The sequence below is a fragment of the Scaptodrosophila lebanonensis genome, unplaced genomic scaffold (genome assembly GCF_003285725.1).
Source record: "Scaptodrosophila lebanonensis strain 11010-0011.00,11010-0021.00 unplaced genomic scaffold, SlebRS2 tig00001410-arrow-pilon, whole genome shotgun sequence".
NCBI lineage: Eukaryota > Metazoa > Arthropoda > Insecta > Diptera > Drosophilidae > Scaptodrosophila > Scaptodrosophila lebanonensis.
Genome location: NW_022060738.1, coordinates 689414 through 716555, shown reverse-complemented (window position 1 = coordinate 716555; position 27142 = coordinate 689414). Strand labels below are relative to the sequence as shown.

Below are 27142 nucleotides of genomic sequence, written 5' to 3'. Positions count from 1 at the left end.
TATTGTCAGTGCGTGCTCACTTGTAACGGTTTCTTTGTCCTCTTTGTTATTCATTTTCGTGAGCGTCGACCGCGTTGAAACTGACGGCTTGAGACTACTGGCGCCTTTCCTTTTAGAATAAACTGACTCACTCGCACTGGCTTCGGCTTTGCAACTGTGGGTACTGGCGTCGGCTTTGGTTTGTAGCCTGATCTCGTTTTTCTGGCACTCATGCAACTTTAATTGAATTTAATGTACATATGAGTATGCATGCCACTTTTCACGCACTTTTTGTCACTTTTTTCACAGCCTTTTTTTCCCACAGCCTTTTTTTTCCACATTATGGTATGAAAGGGATAAGGGATCAAGGCAAGTAATGTCTAGAATTAAAAGCTGTACAATTTGGCAACGTTATTTGGTCAACTTATGCAACTGCACAACATTTGACAAATGATCATACACACATATGTGTATATACATACATACATATATCATAATTATTTCTTCTACTCTTTAATAAAAGGTTACAAAAATACCACACAGTTTATTCTGTATTCTTTCTCAGAGTTAAATACTTGTACATAAACCAAGTTCTCTAAAACCACTTCTTCGTGCTCACCTACACTTTGTCAGCTTTTTGAGCCTGTCCCGCGCGGGATATTTAATTTTTATTTAAAAATCGGAACGTCTGGCAACGTTGATATGTACATACAAATGTACATTTTATTTTTTGGTGCAGGCGCTATCTATCCTCATATGCATGTACATACATATACACAACGGCATAGCCAGCTTTTACCAAAGGGGGGGTAAAAGCCGTGTTTCTGCTTTTCTAAATCGCAATAATACATTCACGGAATAAGCTTAACGCTTAATGTCTCCCAGAATTCTTCAGAATACATTTGTAGCGTTTTTAGCTGACGCAACCTTTTAAGACAAACGGTAAATCGCTTGTAAAAATGCGATCAGCAGAGGTGCTAAAGATGGGCATGTATCGATGGGCATCACGAATCCGTATGCATGGTGAATGGATACACAAATTTTTCTTTGTAAATTGAATAATTAGGAGAATGTCGATATTTAATTTATGCTTGTATACATGTGTATATGGTAGTCCAATTTCCAAGGACCGATATATGTACATAATATTACTTTTTTGTAAAATATTAATTTATTTTATACAAATGTGGCTAACATTAACATTATTGTTTTTAAACCCTGTACCCAAAGGGTAAAAGGCTATACTAGTTTTGTGCGAATGTATGTAACAGGCAACAAGAGGCGTGGCAGACCCCACAAAGTATATATATTCTTGATCAGAGTGACAAGCCGAATCGATATAGCCATGTCCGTCCTTCTGCCCGTCTGTATGAGCGCAAGGATATCAGAAGAAGGTACAGGAGCTAGAATGACCGACCACTCCCCCGCAATTCCTGTTTTTTTTATAAATTCCGTAATTCTTGGAATTTTGAAATCAATTTTGGTAGTTACATCCAGTTAGTGCTTATGTGTCCGTATGCCAAGTTTCATCATGATAGTTATAGCCATAAATAAAATCGCTGCTCATGCTCTGCTTGTAGCGCTGCCCGCAACTGTTGTTGTTGTTGCTGCTTGGGTTCAACTTTGTGCTGTATATATACACGCATAGATACGTGATGTAAATGTATGCTGTTAAAACTGAAACTTTTGTGTATGTAATAATAATATTTTTTATTAATTTAATTAATTCAATTCTTTAAAATAATTGAATTTTTTTAATATATTTTTTTAATGTTCCCTTTTTTATGGAGAGTACAGGCTATTTTACTGTCGGGCTTGTAAAACGTGGCAGTTTGCAAGGGCAAATATTGCACCGGCAACAAAATGAGCACATATTATACAGCTCCGAGAAATCATAGCACAATGTTTAAATGTTTGTTAGATCTTATGGGTCTGTTAATGGTATAAGGTAGTCCATTAGCCCATGAATTTTAATTCTGATGGTTCTGTTCAAATTAGAGCTAAAGAGTACCTTTTATAGATCCACTGCCGTTGAGACAATCATTTTGAGGCCATTGATGTCGCCAAAGTCCGTGGGCACAAGTGGCGGTGGCGTCTTACCTAGTTTTTAAGGTGAAAGAGGAGGACTTGCGCTGAAATAGTTGGAAAGGTTGGAAGTTGAGTGGGGAGAATATGGCCGTGCACTGCCAGGAACTACGTTTGTCAAAGTCTAAAGAGCATTTTTCCAAAGCAATCTCATCATGTCGATCATTGTATCCAGGTCAGCATTGATTTTACTGTCCGTAATAGCGAACCTGTTGTTGCGGCGTACCGTTTGTAAGTCTGGAGAGTCAAGACCTAGTAGGTGTGCTCCTGGGCTGTTCCAACCGTAGCAGTAGTTGGGCTATTGACTTTACACTTGTCAAGCTTGCTTTTAGCCAACAGTTGGCTTTTAAATAAACGGGCGGTAGAAGAAGTTGTAGCAGCAAACCAGAAGCCTCAGGAGTGGGCTGAGTATCCATTGGACGTATACCGCTGGATGCGATGATGGAAGAGGCTACCATGAAGGTAGCTGTCAAGTTAAGCGTTCTGTCTGTTCGTATAAACACCTGGATCTCAGAGACTATAAAACCTAGAGACACAACATTTTGCACAAAGATGCCTTATGTACAAGTATGTACGCTGTGCAATCCCCCCCCTTTGGGGGATTTCTCGTTCGTATAATCGCCTATTTCTCAGAGACTATGAGACCTAGGGACACCAAATTTGAGTCCCAGATGCCTTATATGAATACGCAGAAAATGTGTGTTTTGGAATTTCCCTGATGCTCCATAACTCACGTATAAAATTTTAGTCCCAGATGCCTTATATGAATACGCAGGAAATGTGTATTTTGCAATTTCCCTGATGTTCCATAACTCACGTTTTCTCTACTTGTTTTTTAAATTCTTTGGTTTCTTTAATTATTCTACACATATGTACAGAGTATTTCAAAGTCGGAAACCCCGACTGTAGTTTCTACACTTGATTGGAATTTGGTACGCGCTTCTGAAGCACTTTCTTTACGCAACCAACAGGGACTTTTGATGATACAGTGATCTCTACCGTGAACCAAAATTGAATGCAGAGTTGACATTGGATACCGGTGTGGACTAGTATATTCTGTAACGAAACTTCAGCAGTTTTTTTGTTGACAACAATTCCTGTGGGTCTGCACTAATGCTTCTAACAATTTGTTGTATATTCGGTAAAGGTATATTGCAATTGTGTTGTTTATTTAAAGTTGTGGCTCACTACCACCCAATAAGTGTAGGAAGTGTACATCCCCACTCCACCATATCCGCCCTCCGCCCTCGGCTTTCCGTAGTCTGGGATACCAAATTCGGATTTGATTTCCTTCAGAATGGCAATATCGAAGTTGTTGTTAATTAGGAACATGTGAGGTAGCTGTTTGTTGTTGAAAGTCAGCCTTTGTACTTTGAATTGCAGTATTTTCATACTACTGCGGTGGTTGCCAAGGCTGAAGCGATACTTATTTGGTCCGCATTCAGCTCTGCATTCGCGGCGTTGACTTTTTCGGCACTGGGGGGATTTCGTTTTGTGATTTCCCCGGGTACTTGACCTAGATGCCTAGCGACTGTTATATATGGTAGTATAAAAACTGAACCGTTCAAAAAACAAATTATTGCTTAAACTATATAATATTATCAATAGACTTAAAGAGAAAAAAAGCACATAAAACTTTAGAAAATATAATTAACAAATTAAACAAAATATTGTCAAACGACATAATTAAGGAATAATTAGGAATAATTCAGTGTTTATATGTTAAGCCTAAAAAACAGCAAAACAATGAATTTTAAACGATAAATATATTTGAAATGGAACGACCGGCTTGCTCGTCTTTTTTTAACACCTTCGTTATTCAGCTTGGCGTTGAATTCACACAAATTTTTTAGCATTTGAATGTCAAATTTTGCCCATTCCCGAATAATGGCTTCTCTGAACTCTTTTAGAGTTCCAAATTGCTTTCAGTTGGCTTAAACCCGTTTAGGCAAGATGCCGCAAATACATTGTATCGATTTTAAGTCCGGGTCGGGTATTGGTCACTCTAAAAGGGGAATTTTTGAATCTCAGAAAAAGCTTTAGTGAACTTGCAGTATGAATGAATGACTGCCGTAGAATCTAGCGTCACCGAATTAATTTCTCCAAATTGGACTAAAACAGTCTTCTGTAGACCTACATTATGTTGTGCATTACGCAGTGCCAATACACTTCCACGCTCTTCATCTTTTTAACGGACGAAACTCGACATTTCTTAACAAGAAAAAAATCAATTGTAGTATGGCGAGTAAAACAAACGTTCTCCTTTGCACATTCGTTTAATACTGACTTTCTGAAAGACGAGGCTCGGTGGAGCTCATCTCGATATTATTTACATTTATCGATATATCTTACAAACTATATTTCAGGGGTACTTTTATATTGCATCGGTATACGGTCCTGACATAATGGATCACCCGATTCATGTGCAATTTTTTCTTTACATTATTTCTTAAATTATATCTTTTGGTCACAATTGGTTCATTATTTACAATATTCTCATTTCTAAGCAAACTCATTTTTTCTTTAAATTTTTGTAATATTATTTGTTTCACTTTTTTTATTTTATCTGTAGTTTTATATTTTCCACCTAAATCTATTGAATTTCTTTCTTGAAAACAATATTTCATATTTTGTGCTGCCCATACACCTTTGTACGGAATTTGTGTTTGTTGAAATCCCTCAACATCTTCTACTACAAGTATATAGCGATCATTTTCAAGAATCTTAGTAATTTTGTATGGTTCTTTAAACTTCGGAATTTTTCTGGCTACTCCTGTAGTACAATCGAAATTTTTGATAACAACATAATCTCCCACTTTGTATTTAGTAGTAGGTTTTTTTTTTGCATTTGCATATTTTCCATTATATTCCTGGGCTTGTTTTTCTTTTTGTTGGGCTTTTTCTCTAATTTGTTTTAGGTCTCTGTTCTTTTCTTCTTCGCAATCTATATTCTCTTTGATGCCGTCCAAATTTTTTCCTCTCTGATCTATGCCAAACAATATAAGGCTTGGATGTTGGTCTACCATTCTATGTTTTGTATTATTTAGAGTGAACTCATTTGTTTCCACAACTTTTTCCCACTTTAAACTGTTATCTAAATCTGTAAGTTTTGCTAACATTGGTCCTAATTTTCTTTTACTAATTAATTCAACAACTTTGTTAATGCCCATATGTCCCATTTCATCATGATATTTATATATGACATGACTTTCCATAGCTTCTGGGACGTAAAACCGTAATGTTTGTCTATCTAGTTTCTTATAAACAATTCCATTCCTCATTTCGTAAAATTTATGTTCGGCATTTTGCATATCTTCTTTTAGTTTCACTATTTTCGAGTCTCTATTTTGACATAACACATATCACTACTTCTACTCAACGCATCTACATGCTGCATCCTAGTTCCTGCCCTGTGTTCTACTACACAATCAAAATTTTGCATTTCGAGCGCCCATCTTCTATTCTATCTATTCTCGGATTTAATTCTTTCTTATTCAATGTCAGAATCATTGAGTTGCAATCGGTAACTATTTTAAATTTTCTTCCGTACAAATAAACTCTAAACCTCCTTAATGCATAAATTATAGCCAATGTTTCTAATTCATAGCTATGAAATTTCGATTCTGCTTCCGTCGTTCTTTTTGAAAAATAAAACACTGGATGCCGCTTTTTATCTTCTTTTTTCTGTGTTAACACCGCACCAAAGCCTAAAGCACTGGAATCACAATGTAATTCTGTCTCTTCTTTCGGATTAAACAAAGCTAACACTGGAGATTTCACCAGTTTCTTTTTAAGAATTTCAAATGTCTCAAGTTCTGTAGCACCAAACACAAACTTCGTATTTTTCTTTGTAAGATCGTATAAGGGCTTAGCAACAATTGAAAAGTACTGAATAAATCGTCTTAAATATGAACATAAACCAAAAAACTTTGTACACCATTTCAGGTACAGGGAAATTTTTGATTGCTAATAAACCACTTTCATCTGCTTTAATACCTAATTCATCAATGGTGTAACCTAGATATTTGACACTACTTTGAAGAATCTCACACTTGTCTAAGCGCAACTCTAACTTATGTTCTTCAATGTTATCTGTAGCTATCATAATATCATCTAAATAAACAATAACTTTCTCCTCCCGAATAAGATCTGCAAAAATTTTATTTATAAACATTTGAAACGGACGGAGCGTTTTTTAGTCCAAACGGCATTCTTTTGAATTCAAACTGCCCAAGGGGCGTTGTAAATGACGCATATTTTATTGATTCCTCGTGCATATAGACATGAAAGAATCCATTCTTCAAATCTAATTTTGAAAATAAATTTTTGTTGCCTAACCTTTTCCATCAATTAGCGGAATCGGATAATTATGCTTTGTAGTAACTTTGTTTAAATTTCTAAAATCAACACACATTCTGAGATCTCCAGTTTTTGTATACTCTGTACATGAAATGTACAGAAGTATATTAGGTTTGCGAGAGCTGAAAAATGTAGCAGGCAGAAGGAGGCGTGGCAGACCCCACAAAGTATATATATTCTTGATCAGCATGACGAGACGAGTCGATCTAGTCCTGTCTGTCTGTCTGTCCGTCTGTCTGTCTGTCTGTATGAACGCAAGGATCTCCGAAAGTATAAGAGCTAGAATAACCAAACTTGGTATACAGATTCTCCTGAGCCCGAGAAAGGACGAGTTCGTTCATTTTTTCTGATCCACACCCCCCACTCCCCCCCTATTAACGATTTTCTATAACTCCCGTAATTCTTGGAACTAAACTTTTGAACTAAAATTTGGTAGTCACATTAGGTTAGTGATTATATATCCGTATACCAAGTTTCATTATGATAGAATGATCGGAAAGAAAGTTATAGCCATATAACCAGGCCCAATGCACACATACATACATATGTACAAGTACACAAACACGCATAAGGCACGATTCTGATGTAAATGTAAATGTATGTATGCATGCATGGACTATTTTATATTTAATTTAGTTAATTAATTAAATTTAATTAATTAATTAATTTAATTACTTTTTTGTGGGGTGGTACAGGGTATTTAAGAGTTCAGCCTGCTCGACTTTAGCATTCCTTTCTTGTTCTAAATAATCGTCTAAAACTTTTTGAAGTTCTTGCTTTTCAATATAAGATAATCTGCGAGGTGGACAATTAAAAGGCTTGGTATCCTCTAAAACAAGTTTCATTTCAGTTCTTACCTAGGGTTCTAAAGGTCTTTTCATTTTAACATACGTGTTTTGAAACATTTCTGTAAACTTAAGCTTAACATTGTTTTTTATGTGTAGTCCAATATTTAGCGACAATTCGTCTGTTACAGCAGGCAAATCTATCAACATTATTTGTTTCTCGAAATCGTCACTATTATCGATTTCAATTTTCTTTATATTTTGAATTTGTTTTTCGTTAATCTCAAGATAGTCATTACCTATTTTTGCATTTTCGATAAATTCTGTAGGACTTGTCTCTAACCATACAATTTTGCTTTTAGTTTTTTCTAAAAAATCTCGTCCCAAAACCACAGAATACCCCATAGATCCATTTTTAACTGCGATCAAATTGAGTTTAATATTTTTATTCATAATTTTTACAGTAGATTCAAGTTTTCCATATGATTCTAACATACTGTTATTTATTCCAACAAACATGACATTTTTAATTTCTGTTAACTTAACATTTTTAGGAAATAGACAAATTTTTGCAAAGCTGATCGCGCTTGTGCGGAAAATTTAAAATTAATATTGTTAACTAGAGTAAAGTTGAACATTCTTACATATTCCTTCCTTAGCTGCTCAGTCGAACTCTGCTTTTTGTTTTGCCAGCAGTTAATAACGGTGTGCGATTCGCTGCCACATGCATATCAGCTACCTGGTTTCCTTCTAGGTTTCTTGCAGTCAGCCGCATAAGGTCCAATGCTGTTGCAGTTGTAGCATCTCACGTCCAACTTCTCGGTAGCTATTATTTTCGGCTGCTGCAGTGTACTGTAGCTATTGGCCTTGACTAATTGCACACTTGACATTGCGTCCAACAACTGCTCTTTAGTTTTGTAGTTTTGCATCGATGCCTGTATTTTGATTTGCGTCTCCGGTATGCCATCGATCACATAATCTAGAAGTTCGTTTTCCTCCATACGAATTTTCTCGGCTAGGGCAATTTTGTCGTTGTAATAATCTGCGAAACTTTCTCCATACTGCCACAAACGAGCCTCAAAAGTTTTGCGAAGCTCTAGTTTATGCTGTTTAGTACCAAAAACCAAACAAAATTCTTGTAGCAACTCTGGTAATTTTCATCGAATTCGGCTTCGCATATAACCACGATCTGGCTTTGCCGTCACTTTGGTTGCAAATAAAGCTCGCAACATGTCAGACAGCATAAACTTTTCAGCAATATTACACAATTGCTCGATCCATGAGTTGGCATCACTCAAGCCATCAAAGTCTGCAACCAAATTATTTACCAATTCAAAAGAGTAATTTTCACCACACTTTTTATTGGCGGACTGTAACCATTCTAACGCTTGCAACGATGTTGTAGGTCTTCGTGCTCGATGTGTTGTGGTACCTGAATACACGGTTGCTGAAGAACTTTCTGATGGCACGCTGCAGGTGCGTAGGAACGCCCTGAGCCGTCAGCGCATTCAGAATACAGCCCCAGTCCGCCGAATCAAACGCGTTCCTCACGTCCAGAGTAACCACCAGGCAGTAGTCCTTTGTGCCTCCTCCCCATCTCGTACCTGTGATAGCGTTCGACGCGATGTTTACAATTTTGCCTGGATTTCGCCTTCCTAAATCCAAATTGGTTGGGTGACAGCCTAGTTCCAGCCTCCATCCTTGTGCACACCTATCCTATACACCTGTACGACGAGAGGTCTTCAAGTGGCTTGTCTGCCTTTGGGATCAGGACAAGGTTCTGTATTTTCCACCAGTCGGGAAAACGCACTCTCTGATACATTTCCCGAAGAGACCGGCGACCGCCTCAGGGTGCATGCATAGTGCTGGCCTTAAAGCGCAATTTGGCACAGCATTTGGACCTGGCGGTGCCACAGAACTCTAGGAAGCATTCCCGCCAACTAACTACAATTGCTCTTTTCAGCGAGCTCCTCGCTACTCTGTAGGCTTCCTGCAGAAGGTCGAAAGGGGCGTATCTCTTGCTATCTGAGCTCTTCTCCCGTCTCTGTTGCACAGTCTGCACAGATCAGCACTATCGTGATTCCACCAGTAGACCGGAGCGTGATGGCGCCTGTAGTGGTGGACGTCTGGCAAGGCTAGCATCGCAGGCAGCTCTGATTTGAGCAGCGGCGTCCACAGCCATACGCTAAGGATCTCCGGTGAGTGTGAAGCAGCTGAGCGCGCTAGCAAATGATGCTGGACAAAAGGATTCCAGCCTGTATGCGATACTAGGGAGCGGTGTGTCCTTAAGTCCGCGTACTATCTCGCCTACCGAGAAGATTATGGCCACGTGGTCACTTGCTGTAAAGGTGTCGGTAATGGACCATCTGATTTGGTTTTGTAGAGAACTGCTTCAGAAGGTCAGGTCGACCATGGAGCCAATACCTGCCCTGCTAAATGTGTGCTGCGCTCCACTATTTAATAGGCCTGAGAGCTCCTCCTGTAATATCCGGCCTCGGGCGTTGGTGACGTTGCTGCCCCATTCTAGCGCCCACGAGTTGAAATCGCCTGCAATTTTACCTCGGTTAAGCCCTCTGGTATCATAGGACTGCTGCGAAGTCCGTCAAGGGTAGGATAGGTGCTAGGTAGCAGCTATATATCCACAGACTAGCCATCTTGGCACTAACTAAGATGTGGCCAGCTCTAACCATAGCGTTCTAGGTCCGTACAGCCACAGAGCCGTTTTACCGGACAGGTCAGCGACCCAGCTACTACTGCTGTGGACTATATATGGCTCGCTAAGAATTGCCAGGCTTACCTTTTCCTCGCTGACAGTTGCAGAAGCAGGTCTTGCGCATTGCAGCGCGTGGTTGAGGTTAAGCTGAAGAACCTTTAGTGTCTCAATTGGTGAACCGCCTCCTTAAATGCCGGGCATTTGAAGCTGCCTATGGCATGGTCCGTTACTGGAAGCACAGTGCACATTTTGGGCTGTTAGAGGAGTTCCTGGCTGTATGCCCCTTGTCGCCGCATCTGAAACAGTAGTCTTTCAGATCCTCGTCGCTCGTGCATTTTGCTGTTATATGGCCAAAGCCCAGGACCATTTAAAGGACCGTTTTGGGGGTATCACACTCCGAATGCGGCAAACGACCCAGCCTATGCGCACTTTTCCCAGCTCAGTAAGTGCCATTGCTTTGTCCGTTGGGAGGGAGAGTGTGGCTATTTGCTTTCCGCCGTTCACCTTGCGGATTGATTTAACCGCTTCTGGTTCTATTTTTATATCGATGCTCGATCTAATTGCGTGTTTGGGTCTGTGTGTGCGGGCAGATCTTTGCCACATTTATGGCATTAACTTCCTTTAAAGTTGACCTATCTAAATGAAACTTGCATACAGAAACAGAATCGTGAATTGGAAGTATTTCCCATAGTTTACTAAAAGATTACAATTAAGGGAGTTATGAAAAATCACTAAAAGCAGTGGAGTGGCTGCAGGGAGGAGAATTTTGAAATGCACTTGTGCTGCGTACCCAGATTAGGTTAGGATTAGATTAAAGTATTCGAGGTCTAGGTGTTTATAGCAATGGCGTTATAGAAAATCTGTAATACCTGTGGGAGTTGAGGGTGCATCAAACAATCACCCTCCTGGTGTTATAGTCTCTGTGACCCAGGTGTTCATATGGACGGACAGACAGACATGGGCTATATCGAATCGTCTTGTAACGCTGATCAAGAATATACATACTTTGTGGGATCTGCAACACCTCATTCTGCCTGTTACATTTTGCATTGTACCTACAGGTAGAGAGTATAAACAAGAGAGAACGCTACAGTCGAGCAAGCCCGACAGTGTAATACCCTGTACACAGGTAAACTTCCGTCACTGAGTTATATGCGCCCATAGCAGCAAAAAGAGTAAGAAGAAGAGCGAACTTGTTGCTGCAGTTTGGTGCGGTTGTACTGGCGAGAACTTGGTTCGCTAATAACTTTTCTTAGAATTGACCGAATAGGATTTTAAACAACAGTAGATAATTATATATGTGGACGCTATTGACGAAACTCTGTAACGGGGAAAGGGGGCTGGTTAAAATCTTCTTTTTCAAGAGAAAATAGAATAACATTTATAGAAGAAAAAATAGAAAATAAACAATCAAAAAATGTATGTAACGGAAAATTAAAAAAAAAATAAAATAAACTCGTCCTTTCTCGGACCTAGGAGGATCTGGATGCCAACTTTAGTTATTCTAGCTTTTATAGTTTCTGAGATCCTTGCGTTCATCCAGACGGGCGGACAGACGGACGGACGGACATGTCTAGATCGATTTCTCTCTTTTTACCCTACGGGTACAGGGTATAAAAATGAGTTAAAAAGCTTGGATCCTGTGGTGCCGGGATTGAATAGTTTCTGCTCTTCTGCAGGCTTTGTGTTCGTCTTAATACCGAATGTGGGCTGCCAATGAGCCTAGTACCAAATCTCCCGCAGCACGACTGTTCGCTTAAGGCTTTGCTCTAGCGTATTGGTGCTTTGCGTTTCGGATCCGGATATGACGGCTGCTGCTCAAATATCTTAAAGATCAAAAGTAAAATTCATACGATAGTGTCTAGGGTCATCACACCAACTACTCCAATTCTGCTGTTTCGTCACCTCCTTATATTATCCGACGGCTTGAGTTTCATGTAGAATAAAATCTAAAAGACCGCTGTGCTATATATCCCAGGGCCAGCTCGCTGCTAGAATGTAAAGGTGAGCTCACTTTGGAGCTGGACTTTTTCAAAAAGGCCAGCAAAGAGGTCACGATGGGTGTCCAGGAACTACACATGCCGATTTTATTTTATATTATAATAGTAATAACAAATTTCACTTTAATGTTAATAATATGTTAAAACCATATATTGTTGATGTGACTAAAGAGACTTGTCAGTTCTGCAAATAACATTATTATTTAAAAGATTTTATTTCATGACAAAAACAGTATTTTCTACGAAGTCTTTTTTTCGTATGATAAAACACGATTGTAAAAAGCAGAAAAAACACATTTCTCCTTTTTTCAGTTTTTTTTTTAATTATAAAAATTAGTTTTTTGTTTAATAGTGGGTATGGCCGCCCCTTGCCTTTACACTGCTCTATTGTCAATTAAGCATGCTTTCGTATAATTTTCTTAATAATTTCGGAGAAATATCACTATACCTTGTTAATTCAATGATCTCTTTGACTTTTACAATATTATTGGGCTTATAAGGGCGTATTTTTCACTTAATAATGGATCAAACGTTCCCAATAGGGTTGAGGTCTGGCTCATTTCCCGGCCAAGAAAGGGACTTTATACCTAAAATATCTTTAAGTTCCTTAACCTACGCCAAGCAAAATAGTTACTTAATGATAAAATGTTTGGAAAACTTGAAACAAAAAAACCATGTTAGACACGTTAGAAAATATCCACGCATTTCTTTCCGATTTCGAACAGTGGAATGGTACACAATCGACTTGAAAAAACCCTTTTGAAACGTGTTCAGTTAGAGCCTCGATTGTAGGCAAAACATCCATTTTTATTATTTCCGCATAGGCTGCAGAGTTGATAGTACCTTCCAGCAATACAAGTTCTCCAACATCACGAGTTTATATTGCCCATAATGTATGGGGAATGCAGTACAAAACTTTGCACGCATTGATCACTGAATCTTTCATTGACTCTACGATAAACCATGACTCTCGAATCTGGCTCAATTAAGTTGGTTTTGCTTTCGTCAGAGAATATCATATTAGCCCAACCATCAGCTGACCAATTTTTCCTCTACAAGTTTTTGCACCAATTTAGTCTGTAGGAACGAATTTTGCTCAAAGGAAGGGTTTTTTTGCAGCTCGTATTGCGCTCAAATTATTTTTCTTTATTCGCCATTTGACATTTGAGCTGCTTACTTTCAAATGACTGGCATCATTTTATTTTGCAGTAATTTCTGCATGAGTTATAAAACGGTTGCGCAGAGATATTCGGACTAAATTCCTGTCCTGACGCCCATTATACTTGAACGTCCGCTGCCAGTCTGGCGCCCTAAACTCTCGGTTTTTTAATATTTTACCTAAAATCTCCCTACAGATGATTCTTTACACATTTGCTCATATCTAACATATTTTAATAAGTTTATTATTTAAAACTAATAATATACATTTTTTGTATTTCTGTTAAAACCATCGTTTTTGCTACATCTTCTAATTATCTTCAAATTGAGGGAATTTTTGCACTTGAATGCCATTAAACAAAAAACAAACTTAAAAAGTATCGTTATATAACGGTTCTTCAAAAGAACAACAAAAATACTAGCTAAATTACCCTCGGCTTTTTTTTATGAACACGAGTGTAGAATTGAGAAGTGATCGTACAGGAGTCAGAGATCGGCGCTGGCACCAAGGAGTCTGCACTGGAGGATTTGCAAAAACTGGATAGTTTTATTTTATTTTACCTATTACCTAATCAGACAGCAAACAGTGGGCCGAAGCCGCGCTCCAACCGGTGCGCTTGACGCTTGCGTTCCTATTTGACATCGCGGACATCGCGTCGTGTCTAATTTTAAAAATGTTAGGTCCTGGTTATATAGGCGTTTTAAAAACTCTGGGTACAAGTCTGATTTTTACAAATTCAGCGTAGCTCGTTGTCAGTTTCTAATATCAACAATCAATAAAGACCAAAATATGTAGTTTTTACTGTATATAGGACTTTTATGTGTAGTCGAAGGCTTGGATTTATGTGTAATGTCCAATTTATGTAGTTGTTCGTAGAAAATTAACATACGTCCCCTATCTTTTTTGGAGTATAAAAAACGAAATGACAACTGCTGACAACAACTAACTACGACAGCTTGTACTTATGAATGTTGTTCTTCATCTCAAAATAACACCATTTGCCCGTTTTTGACGCTTTTCGAAAAAATCGTGATTATTGCCGCAAAACTCGTGTTTTGGCACGCAGAAATTGTTGGCATTCGGGGCAGCAACAAAGCCTCAGAAGACGCATTTAAGCAGTATTTATTGCATAAAATTTATGTAAAAATCGTAAAAGAATATAATATTATGTTGATATCGGAAAAAGTATAAACCTTCGCAAGTTATATTAAAAAGTACATGCCAAGTTATAATCAAACTCTAGAAAAATTTAATAAAAACACTCGAATTGGCATGCTTCTAACATGACTGTTGAAATTTGTGGTCATTTTGAGTCTTGATTGTATGAAGTCGAGCAAGCCCGACAGTGAAATACCCTGTACCCAAACAAACTCCTGACATTAAGTTATATGCGCCCATAGCAGAAGCAATAAAAAAGAAGGACAGCTTAGTTAATGCTGCAGTTTGTGGGCTTCGTACTGGAGTGACATTTTTTTCGCTCTTTCGATTTGAAATAAATTATAAGTAAAGTAAATAATAGTAATTGACAACATCCTGTACAATGAAATGTACACGAGTATGATAGATTTGCGGGAGGTAACAGGCAGAAGGAGGCGTGGCGTCCGTCGGTATGAACCCCTGGATATGAGAGACTATAAGAGAAAGAAATTTTGCACAAAAATGCCTTATGTGTGTACGCTATACGAGTTTGTTTTATTACCCCCCCCCCCCCCCCCCCCCCCCCCCACTTCACCCCTATGGGGGTTTTCCCGATTTCCCATTCGTATAATCGCCTATATACTATAAGACCTAGAGACACCAAATTTTAGTCTCAGATGCCTTATATGAATATGCAGAAAATGTGTATTTCGGAATTTTCCTCCCTCCCCCACTCCCCCCTCTCCCACGCAAATCGTAACTCCCGGAATTTCTTGGAATTTCGAACTCAAATTTGGGAAATACCCCCAGTTAGTCATTATGTGTCCGTATGCCAAGTTTCACTTTGATAGACCGATTTAACAAGAAGTTATAGCCATAAATATATTTGCTGATCCAGCGCTGCCCAAAATCGGTCCAAATTTTTATACCCTGTACCCAAAGGGTATATTAGTTTTGTGCGAGTGTACATGGAACACATTAATTAAATTAATTAATTAATTTAATTTCGTTTTTCGTGGGGAGGTACAGGGTATTTAAGAGTTGATCTTGCTCGACTTTGGCATTCCTTTCTTGTTTTCTTTAATTTTCTTCATTTTTTTATTTTCTATAATTATTGTAAACATATGTACAGAGTATTTCAAAGTCAGTACACCCGACTAGCTTTTTTTTTTTACTTGTTTTCTATTAATTTCTAATAACATCAATATTATATGTGCCAATTTTGAAGACGATACATTCCTTTTTAGAGTTTAGTGCCTACTAATTGTATTGATGTTAGAGAAAGTCCACGACTCGAGGAACAAAAATTAAAAAATAAATATACATACACATGGAGGTGTATAAATACATGCAAGAATCAGAATGTATAACAACTTCCGTTCATTGTCAATTAAAGGGAATTATTAAATTATCAAAATCACCTTAATAATCAAACATTACTTATTTTATTTAAGTGACATTTCAGATAAACTACGGGTTTTAGAAGAATGGTCATTGTCTTCGACAAACAAAGCGGGATGCTTGCTGGTGGGCTATGAAGCTTTCCGAACGCTGGTCTGTTATCACTCTTACAAAAACAGAGGGAACCTTTGCCCTGCCACGCTAGAAAATATTCGAGAAAAAGTAAACAAACATCTTTTGCAACCAGGTAAGTAAGTGATTCCTGCCCATAACAGAACCATTAACTATTTTTCGAGAAGGTGCTGATCTCGTTGTTTGTGATGAAGGACATATCATAAAAAACAGTAAATCTGCAATAAGTCTCGCTGTAGCAAAAATTGTTACCCCAAAGCGCATTATTTTAACTGGAACTCCTATTCAAAATAACCTTAAAGAATGTAAGCAGTTAAGGAGGAGTGCACAAACACTTTTAATCACACAGTTCTTATTACTTTCCAGATTATAGCATGGTTAATTTTATTAAACCGTTGTACTTGGGAACTGAAAAAGAATTTGCCAACTTGTATGCCAATCCGATTAAGAATGGCCAACATAAGGATTCAAGTAAAAAGGATATTACAGTAATGAAACAAAGGTCATACGTCTTGCATAAGAAATTATCAAAGTTTGTGCAGGTGAGCACTGTGATGATGTCTATTTAGTTAATTTTATGATTATAAATCAGACTTAATATATTTAATCGGCCCATACCCTGTAGGCCAATGGGTAACAATGTGTACCACATTTGAACGAATTTATTCAAAACCCCGAAGAAATTGTAGCTTATCCGAAAGTGTATATAAGTTACTAGCAGGTATTGCCCGTCTTAACCCAGCTCAATATAATGTTTCCAATTGTATTTATTTTGTGTGTGCATAACCTACCCATATGTTTTCACCTTATGAGTTACCAGTAGGAAGGCATTTAAGGTATTTAAATGAACATTTTCTGTTCTTGACAAAAAATTGTTCAGTAGTCCGTTACATTTTTGTTCTTGCCAAACTAACAAACATGACCACATGACCAAACGAACATGACCTCTATAACTAATATTTTTTAAAGCTCGTTTTCCCCCCTTTGGAGCTAGAATTTTCCAAAAGCCTTTCTTAGTGTGCTCCTACACTATGATGGATACTATGAAAGGATACTTGAGTCCAAATTTCATATTTTACCGTTTGGGCTGTGCGTTGATCACCAATTAGTCAGGACAAACTCTTTTATATATAGAGATAACGCAACGTTTTAAGATAGACGATTTGCAAAAAAGGGGGAATAATTATAAGGGTATATCCTAATTTTAAATTCACATTTGAGTCTTTTCGTGCCATATTGAGTCAATACGGTCACGCACAAAGTCGGAATATGAAACACGGCACTCGTGTCAATGCCGTGCAGCGATGAGCCAATCAAAAAGCACTGACAATTCTCATCTCAATTTGCTAGAGTAAAACTTTCGATAGTTGAAGCCACCGATACCATCAACATATCGAAGTTTGAATGCAATAAGCAAAATATTTTAATAACCTAATCTAATTATTTATTGACTTCAATAAGAACAAATCATATACATACATACATCTGCCCGCAATGCGAAGCAGAATATACGTAGCTCCGTTATTCGGTTTCTGCTTTACTATCGCTTACGCAGTCGTTGCCTAGCGACGGTAACTGTAAACTTTTGGCGTTTTGCCTTTGCAATTAACATTAAATGGTCACAACGAAAGAAGAAGAGCGAGACATTGACTTGCAGTTGTTGTTGTTTTGTATGTACATGCTACATACATATACAGGCATACATACAGCTGTGCTCAAAATAATAGTAGTGCTTTCATAAAAATTTAGTTCGTTCAAAAAATGTATGAAATGGTGATTTAATGAACTTAAAATAATTTGTATTGTTAAGTATAGTATATTAACAAGTAAATTATAAAGAAATAATAACAAATTCTGGTCATATAACAATTTAAATAATTATTTTTCCAAAACTTCATTAATTTGGTCGCTCAAAATAATAGTAGTGTTTCATTTGTTGGCCTCTTACTTGTCCCAACTGATCCAAATAATACGGTTATTATTTTAATTACTCATATTAGGACTTTCTAAATAATATTAGTATTTTGTAGCATAGCCTTCGTGTGCAAGAACTGCAGCACATCGCTTTGGCATGGAGTCCACGGGATTGTGACATCTTTGAGAAGGAATGGAGCTCCAAGCATGTCTAGCTGGTCCCCAAACCTATTCAAAATTAGTTGGTTTACTCTTGGCAACTTCCTTCTTTACATCGTACCATAAATTCTCAATCGGGTTGAGATCTGGAGACTGTTAGTTTGAAACCATTGTTTGGCAACATTATTTGTGTGCTTCGGATCATTATCCCGCTGGAATACCCAAGTCAGTGGCATTTCATCAATGGCATATGGCAGCATAATATTCTGCATTATATGCACATAAAGGTGGCGATCCATGACATTCCGGAGCCAATATAAGGCCCCGTGCCGTAATATGAAAAACTGGCTCATATCATAATACGAGCTCCTCCGTGTTTTACGGTTTTCGTGGTGAATCGAGGGTGCCATTCAGTGTTTGGTGGCCGCCTAACATCTGACCACAAAATGTTTCTCCATTACTGCACTAGCCAATCAATGTGGTCTTGTGCAAATTTAATTCGTCTTGCCAGATGTTTTTTTATGAGAAGGGGCACTTTCCTTGGACTCCGAGCTGCCATATTATTTTGCAGTAGGCATCTCCGTATTATTTGTGTACTTGTATGGAGATTTAATTCATCTATTATATCGGTAGAGCTCGCAAATGGGTTCTGCCTAAAGTATCTCACTACAAGGGTCGCCAATTTATCTGACATAGAGCGAGGTCTTCCACGTGCTTAGGGGCTTGGGATAAATTTTATACCATTACACACCGTTGTAGGAGGACAACCTACTATATTTTGGACTTCATTGTAAGTTTTTCCCTCAGATATCAATTTTTGAATGAGTGCACGTCGTTCAGGAGTGCAGTGCTTGGCTCTACCCATATCAGAAAAAAAACAAACTAAAATGTGTATTGGAAACTATTGTAAACTATTAAAAAATAATAGAACTTACTATTAGCTACTTTTCGTGAGCTTAAGGAGCGACACACTTAATATTTTTGGAATGTTTGTGCAAGCACTACTATTATTTTGAGCGCGTAGAATAGGGACTAGCTGTGGAAAATGAAAATAACAACAACAACAAGTGCACAAAAAGCTAAAGTAAAGCGTCATTTTATTGTGCTCTTGTTGTAGATCACATAGGTAGAAGAAAAGGATTAAAAATGAAAGGAAACACAAAAATACGAACGGTAGAACGTAGTGAAAAATATCACTACGATTATTTTGAGCACAACTGTACATATGCATGTACATAAGTATGTATGCATGGGCACACATAGACACGAACTGTTGCTTGTTGTATGCATGTGTCAGTGTGTGTATGTGATGTCCCCAACTATTTGATATTTGATATATGGCAAGTAAAAAACATATTGCTATATTTTAATCGTTGAATGCCAATTTGTTGATATAGTTATGTTGATTACATTACCCAAATTTGAAATCGATCGGACAAAATTTATAACACAAACTATTCATTTGAAAAAGTGAATAAATATTAAAACCCCAATAATAAATTTAAATGCGGTATATCGAAAATATCGCACTTGTGTTGATATATCGTAATACATGTCGAATACAAATACATCGAAAAACATCGTTTGAGAGTTATTGATTATAATACTGTATTCGATTGTTCACTGTACACATATGTACATAAATACATACATGCACCGCAACAATAAGTACACCGCATACCTACTTAGAATATTTCACTCACGATCACACAAAACACCGCATAAAAAAGTGTTGATTATACTCATGGCCTTCTTATACTTAGATCAACGCAATCACAACAAGACTTCGCTATCCTCTTCACTCATTTTTGTACTTATGCGGTTGGTGATTGCAAAGAAACTTGTGAGAGTAAAAACCACCACCAAATGTTTGCGATCAATTCAGTATTGGGTTTTCTCGCACTCCGCAATTTTTATACCCTGTACCCGTAGGGTAAACAGGGTATATTAGGTTTGTGCAAAGTATGTAACATACAGAAGGAAGCATCTCCGACCCCATAAAGTATATATATTCTTGATCAGCATGACGAGAGAAATCGATCTAGACATGTCCGTCCGTCTGTCCGTCTGTCCGTCCGTCTGTCCGTCTGGATGAACGCGAGGATCTCAGAAACTATAAAAGCTAGAATAACCAAAGTTGGCATCCAGATTCTCCTAGGTCCGAGTAAGGACGAGTTTATTTTTTTTTTTTTTAATTTCCCCCCCCTTCCCCCGCTACAGAATTTCGTCAATAGCGTCCACATTTCAAATGCTACCTAAACCAAACTTTGCACACATAATTTATATATAATTGTCTGTTGTTGTTTACGGAAGCTCACAACGCCGGTCATTTCGCAGTACAAAAAACTATGCACGCCGTACAGCAGACCTACTGGATACCACACTTGGAGCAAAAAGTAAACCACGTCATCAGCAACTGTATTAAATGCATCATTTATAATAAAAAGCTTGGCAAAAAAGAAGGTTACTTGAGCTGCATCGATAAAGGGGATAAGCCGCTTCAAACTCTTCATGCAGATCACTTGGGTCCTATGGACGCCACTTGCAAGCAGTACAAATATATTTTCGCCGTTGTGGATGCATTTTCCAAATTCGTTGGTCTTTTTCCCACAAAGACAACCAATGCCGAGGAAACTTTAAAAAGATTGGAGCTTTGGGTTGGCATGTTTGGGAATCCCTGTCGAATTATTACTGATCGTGGCAGTGCGTTTACGTCGAACATTTTTGAGCAGTACGTTAAAGAAAATAGTATTGAACACGTATGGAGCACAACAGGAGTGCCAAGAGGGAACGGTCAAGTTGAGCGTGTAAATCGGTCTATATTATCCGTCGTTTCAAAGCTGTCATCCGAGGAGCCGTCTAAATGGTATAAGTTTGTACCAAGCGTGCAGAAGGCCATTAACTCTCACGTCCACGCTTCGACAAAGAGGTCGCCATTTGAGCTCATGTTCGGAGTAAAAATGAATAACATCCCCAGTCAGCATGTATCAAACTTACTTGAGATGGAGATGTACGATGCTTTCGATGCTGAGCGACAGTTAATGCGGCAAAATGCGAAAATGAATATTCAGCGGGCTCAGGACGCATATAAAAAATAATATGACACGAAGCGCAAAATTGAGCAAGTATACAAAGTCGGGGACCTAGTAGCCATACGACGTACCCAGTTTGTGGCTGGGAAGAAGCTGGCAAGCGAATATATAGGACCATATGAGATCACAAAGGTCAAGCGAAATGGAAGATACGATGTCCGGAAGACAGCAGGTGCGGAAGGCCCAACAAACACATCAACAAGCTGTGATTGTATAAAATTATGGAGATATGTGGTCGACAACGAATGTGGCTGGTCATCTGGGACAGATGAATGATCAGGATGGCCGAATGTAAGAATGGTAACGGTGCTTTGGTTGGCAAAGGCGCCCGCATTGACAGTTTATCGGCAGTAAGAAGTCGGAGAGAAGCAGCAGTCGAACTTTCGAGAAGCAGACATAGAAATTTGAGAAGGAGACATAGAATAATAGTAGAGCAATCAAGAGGATCAGCAGTCTTACAGCAGTCAGTAGTCTTACAGCAGTCGTCAGCAGCAGCAGTCGTGAGTCGGTCGCAAGAAAGCAGTCGTGTTCAGCCGTTCATAGTCAGTCGTGAAGCAAGCCGTTACTGAGGTCTTATCCCGTCGCAGTTGTTTAAATATATCTTTGTACGCCTTACTTTGATTTGGATTGAACTTATATAATATTAATAAACTACATAATAATGATAATTCACATTTGGGGGCTCAACCGTGTCCAATAATAAGTAAAAGCGTAGAAGCTGTGTGGAAAGAAAAAGTCTCAGAAGTGTGTTAAAAAAAAAAAAAAAAAAAGAGGACAGATTGTTTTATAAAAGTTGTTAAAATCGTTAATATACTGTTTAAATAAAAATGAATGTCGTCTTGCAAATGGCAAAAGTTGATGATGAAAATATTTCAAGGTTGTAAAATATTTTGTGCTGTCGGTAAATAACTGTACATTTCATGAGTGGATGTAAAGTGAAGAAGCAACAGCCGAAAAAGCCGCCAATACAAGTGCGAGCGGGACCACTGTATGATGCTTGACGGGCATCAGCACGTAACGAAGGAATGAACGAGACTCAACAACAGAACGTGCAACTGACTCAGGCGCCAACGGTTGCAAAAATAAACAATGAAAGCGGAGATAAAGGAAGCATTGAGCTGGTTCGGGATCAGAGAACCGAACAGCAGCCCAAAACAGAGAGAAGTTCCGTAGCAGACAGCAATAAAACGCTTCAAGAACTAGTTCAGCTCCTGTCGTTGAAAATAGAAATTGACGAACGAACCAAAAATGATTGCACAATTGTGGCAGAGAGCTTTGCAAAAATTATCCCTGAGTTTGATGGAAAAAATGGGCCGGCGAAGTTCTGGTTCAGAAATTTCGAGTTGAACGCAGATGCATACGGGCTTAACGAAAAGCAAAAGTATGTCCAGGCACGTGCAAAAATGACGAACACTGCCCAGCTGTTTTTGGAGTCAACACATGTGTTTGAATATGCTGAACTCAAGAAGCTTTTAGAGGAAGAATTTAAGTGCGACTATAAGTGTAGTGCAGATATTCATACCGAGCTGCGTGAGCGTCGCAAATCCAAACAGGAGTCATTTCACGAATACATGCTTCAAATAAACAAGATTGCTGCAATTGGAGACATTGACACGCAATCAGTAATACGATATGTTGTTGATGGGCTGCAAATGAAGAGCGACTTTAAGTATACTCTGTACAGTTGCAAATCGTTTAGAGAGCTGCAGGAGCAGTATGAAGTGTACGAGCGTGTATTTGAAAAGGACAAAGTTGACAAGAAACCATTTCAGCCGAACCGAAAAGTATATCCAGACAGTGCCGAAAAGAAGAATCATTGCTTCAACTGTGGATCCACCGATCATTTACGAAAGAATTGCCAAGCCGCTACAAAGTGTTTCCGCTGTAACCAGAGTGGACATATGTCCAGAAATTGTCCAGCAGTAGCAGCGCCAGCCGTGCATGTCGTGCGTGATGAAAAGCGTTTTAAAGTGGTACAGGTGAACAGCATCAAAGTGAACTGCCTACTCGACACAGGAGCTGATGTCTCAATTATGAAGAAGCGTGTTTACAACCAGATTAACAATGTTCAGTTGCGTAGTTGCTTTTCAAACCTGCGTGGCTTGGGCAACAATATTACTCGTCCTGTGGGCAGTTTTGACGCAGAAGTTGCAGTCGATGAGGAGAAGATATCTCACAAATTCGTGGTTGTTGCTGATCGAGATGTGGAATATGATGCTCTGCTGGGCTATGACTTTACTAGCCAATTCAACTTTACGTCATCTGCCGATGGATACAAGTTTTCTTCCCTGTTGGGGGAGAAAGCTTGTGACAACATTAGTCAGATAAGTATATGCAATTTGACGTGTACAGATTCTGATATAGATGTACCGTTACAGTATGAAAATGTCGTGCGCTCGATGATCAACAATTATAAGCCGAGTCAGTCGGTTGAAGAGGTTCCAGTTATGCTGCATATTGTACCCGATGGAGAAATTGCTCCGTTTTGCCAGTCGCCCAGTCGTCTCTCTATCACTGAGGATGAAGCAGTCAACAAGCAAATAAGGGAGTGGCTTGACGCAGGAATTATTCGGCAGTCATCTTCAAATTTCGCCAGCCGCATCGTTTTGGTTAAAAAGAAAGATGGTTCTCATCGTATATGCGTCGATTTCCGGAAGCTAAATTCAATGGTATTGAAGGATTGTTTTCCTGTGCCGATAATTGATGACGTGCTGGAAAAGCTGCATAACGCGAAGTGGTTCACCGTCATGGATTTGGAAAATGGGTTTTTCTATGTGCCCATCGCCGAAACCAGTAAGAAATACACAGCTTTTGTGACTAAGAACGGACTTTACGAGTTTAACCGTGCACCTTTTGGATTCTGCAACTCGCCGGCTGCATTTATGCGCTATGTCAGATGCGTATTTCAAAACCTTTTAAACGCTGATGTCTTAGACTTGTATATGGATGATATCATAATTCATGCAGTAACAGTCGACGAATGTATGGAAAAAATGAGGATGGTCTTTACAACAGCCGCTGCTTATGGACTTCAAATAAAGTGGAAAAAATGTCATTTTCTGCAAAAGACTGTAAATTTCTTGGGTCATTTTATTAAGGATGGATACGTGTGGCCAGGAGAAGAGAAGACGAATGCAGTCAGCAGATTCGCAGTGCCGAAAAATATAAAAGCAGTGCAGTCGTTTTTGGGACTTACCGGATTTTTTAGAAAATTTATTAAAGGGTATGCTGACATTGCTAGGCCTTTAACTAATCTGCTGCGCAAAGATGCTTTATTATTCAATTCGGTCAATTCTAAGAAAAGTTATTAGCGAAACAAATTGTCGCCAGTACAACCCCCCCAAACTGCAGCAACAAGTTCGCTCTTCTTCTTCCTCTTTTTGCTGCTGCTATGGGCACATATCAGTGACGGAAGTTTACCTGGGTACAGGGTATTACACTGTCGGGCTTGCTCGACTGTAGCGTTCTCTCTTGTTTTACTTACACACTAGCCCAGTCATATCGGGCGGATATAATATGCAGCTAGTTTACTCTGTTTTTTTGAGTGTTCGCTCTGCACGATCAATTCAGATGCGGTGCCTGCAATACTTGTACTTATGAAAGTATGATTTGTGATGTTGACCTTGGATATTCAGTGCACATGTGTTTACACGTATGTACATATGTATGTATGTAGTAGAACATGTATGTATGTTCTTTTGTGTGTACACTGTACATATTCCGCTACGATTTTGTTTTGGCTATATCGCTAAGAATACAAACATAAACAAGGCAAGGTAAAAAAAAAGATGTGTACAAAATTAAAAGGATTTATTTAATTCATTTTTTTGCTCTTATGAATACGTTCCTCTATGATCGATTCAACACTAATGAGGCTTATGCAGCAATTAACTATACCCTTCCATATGAAGCAGAATGCAGAAAAAAATAATTTACAGTGCATTATGAGCATACATAAAAAAACGCCGTTGTGCACATGCGTTGTTTTCAGTACTTTGTCTTTGCTTCGCTTCGATTTTCATATGCGGTGTTTGCAGTACCCGGTCTTTGCTTTGCTAATCATCACATTGATTTTGTCAACTCTTCTCTCATCGTTTCTTGCGCACGCAATATTTGTATTGTGCGCGTATGAGTATAAGTACGATTGCAGAAAACGACAACAAGAATGTGCGATGAAAAAGTAAAGCAGAAACCGCATACACCCATGATCGAGTACGAAAGTGATCCAGTCATAGCAATACAAAAATGCCTTTTGAGTAGGTCACTGAATTGACAAAATAGTATTCGGTGGCGACACCGCAACCGCTTTTTCAGTAAGTATACTTAGAGTCACAAAAATAGGCACTCATGCAGTACTCTGATACAAATGTATTTGCATGTGTACGGTAACTGTAAACTTTTGGCATTTTGCGTATGCAATTAACAGCCGTAAATGATCAAATCGAAAGAAGATTTGCGAGCCAACAACTTGAAGTTGTTGTTTTAATAATTTCCATTTGAAACCATAGAACACTATTTATTACAATTAAACAACAGTGTTCGATGGCCCACTGCATACATACAAACCTATATATGTATATAGGAATGTATGAACGTACATACATACTTATTGATGTACATACATATGTACATACTATACATACAGACGTATGTACATATGTATGTACGTATGTAATACATACGGTGCTGGTGTAATTCATAATGCGAAATTCTTTCTAGGGGGAGCAATGTCCCCCCTGCCCAACCTGCGTACGCCCTTGTAGTCCGTTGTCCTAAAAACCCCTTATGCCAAATGTACTAAACAAAGAAAAAATAACATAAAAATGTTTATGTTATAATGTTAATAATTTTTAATTAATTAACATTTCTTGCCCTGTCAGTGCAAGACGAATGTACTTTTGTACATGTATGTATGTATGTACATACATGTGTACAAATGAACATTCACACATTAGTGTCTCACATTTTGCTTTGGCTTCTTCAACCGTTTGCACGCAACTACACGAACAGCTGCTTGTAAGTATGTTTGTGTGTGTGTGTATGTTTACTTAGTTGTCCCCAACTGTTTGATATTTTGTATTGTTTGTTCTGCCTGCATTTGTAAAATGCATATTTTAAAAATCGTTAAATGCAAAGTTGTAATTTTAGTTACGTAGATTATATTACCCAAATTTGAAATCGATCGGACAAAATTTATAACACAAACTTTTCATTTGAAAAAATGAATAAATGTAGGATGGATTGTACTACCGTTTATTGGTAAATGCAAATCAATCAAGTATATAATGAATATAATATATAGAGCAGTTAAGAGAATAGTAAAAGTTCAACGCGACTAATACAATTGTGCAAGTTTGCAACGGTTATTAAGATTAGGCGACGGCTGGTCACTGAAACGACTGACGGCTGAAACGACTGACTGCTGCTCTTCAATACGGCACGACTGCTGACGACTTTATTACACGACCTGCTGATGACTTGCTGCCACGAACTCTCGTGGACGACTCTATTCACACTCTTCTGCTGTATAGGGATGCCATCTTGCTGCTATAGGTGCCTGGTTGCCACCTTACACTCGGCCATCCTGCTCTTCATCTGTCTCAGATGAATCTGTATCGGCTTCTTCGTCCTGTGTTTGCTTTTGGTAGCGCCACAACTTCATAAAGTCGGCGCTGGTTGTTGTCAGCTGGGGCCCCTGAAAATCAGAAACTTTTTTGACTTCATACCTTCCGTTACGTTTCACCTTGACAACGTCGTATGGGCCGATATATTTGTTTGCCAACTTCTTGCCGGTAACGAATTGGGTGACCTTAATTGCCATAAGATCGTGTAGCTGATAGCCATGATGACCTTTGCGCCTCTTGTCAAAGTTGTTTTTATAGGTCTCTTGCGCCTGCTGTATCTGCATCTTAACATCGTTTCGGATTGTGATACGCTCGGTTTGTAGACCCATAATAAATTCCTCTTCCAATATTTTGATAATTTCGGTATCTGCTTCACAACGCATTTTCACTCCAAACATAACTTCAAAAGGAGTATACTTTGTTGACGAGTGTTCATGCGCGTTGATAGCCTGTTGAACTTTTGACGTGTACTTGTACCATTTGGTCGGCTCTGCTGCTGATGTCTTTGCCAATACTGAGAGAATGACTATTCACTCTTTCGATTTGGCCGTTACCCCTGGGAACACCTGTGGTCGTTTCCACGTGCTCGATCTTATTCGCTGC

The 27142-nt window shown here is 38.6% G+C and overlaps 1 protein-coding gene across 2 annotated transcripts in view; it reads left to right on the top strand.

Annotated features, from left to right (window-relative positions):
- Positions 1–27142, top strand: part of LOC115630405 (transcriptional regulator ATRX-like) — a 154571-nt gene that overhangs the window by 20962 nt on the left and 106467 nt on the right. For both annotated transcript variants that reach the window (XM_030526935.1, XM_030526936.1), the window contains 3 exons: positions 15672–15865; positions 15918–16055; positions 16117–16292. In XM_030526935.1, the coding sequence (XP_030382795.1) occupies positions 15672–15865; positions 15918–16055; positions 16117–16292 (508 nt within the window). The remainder of the gene's footprint in view (positions 1–15671; positions 15866–15917; positions 16056–16116; positions 16293–27142) is intronic.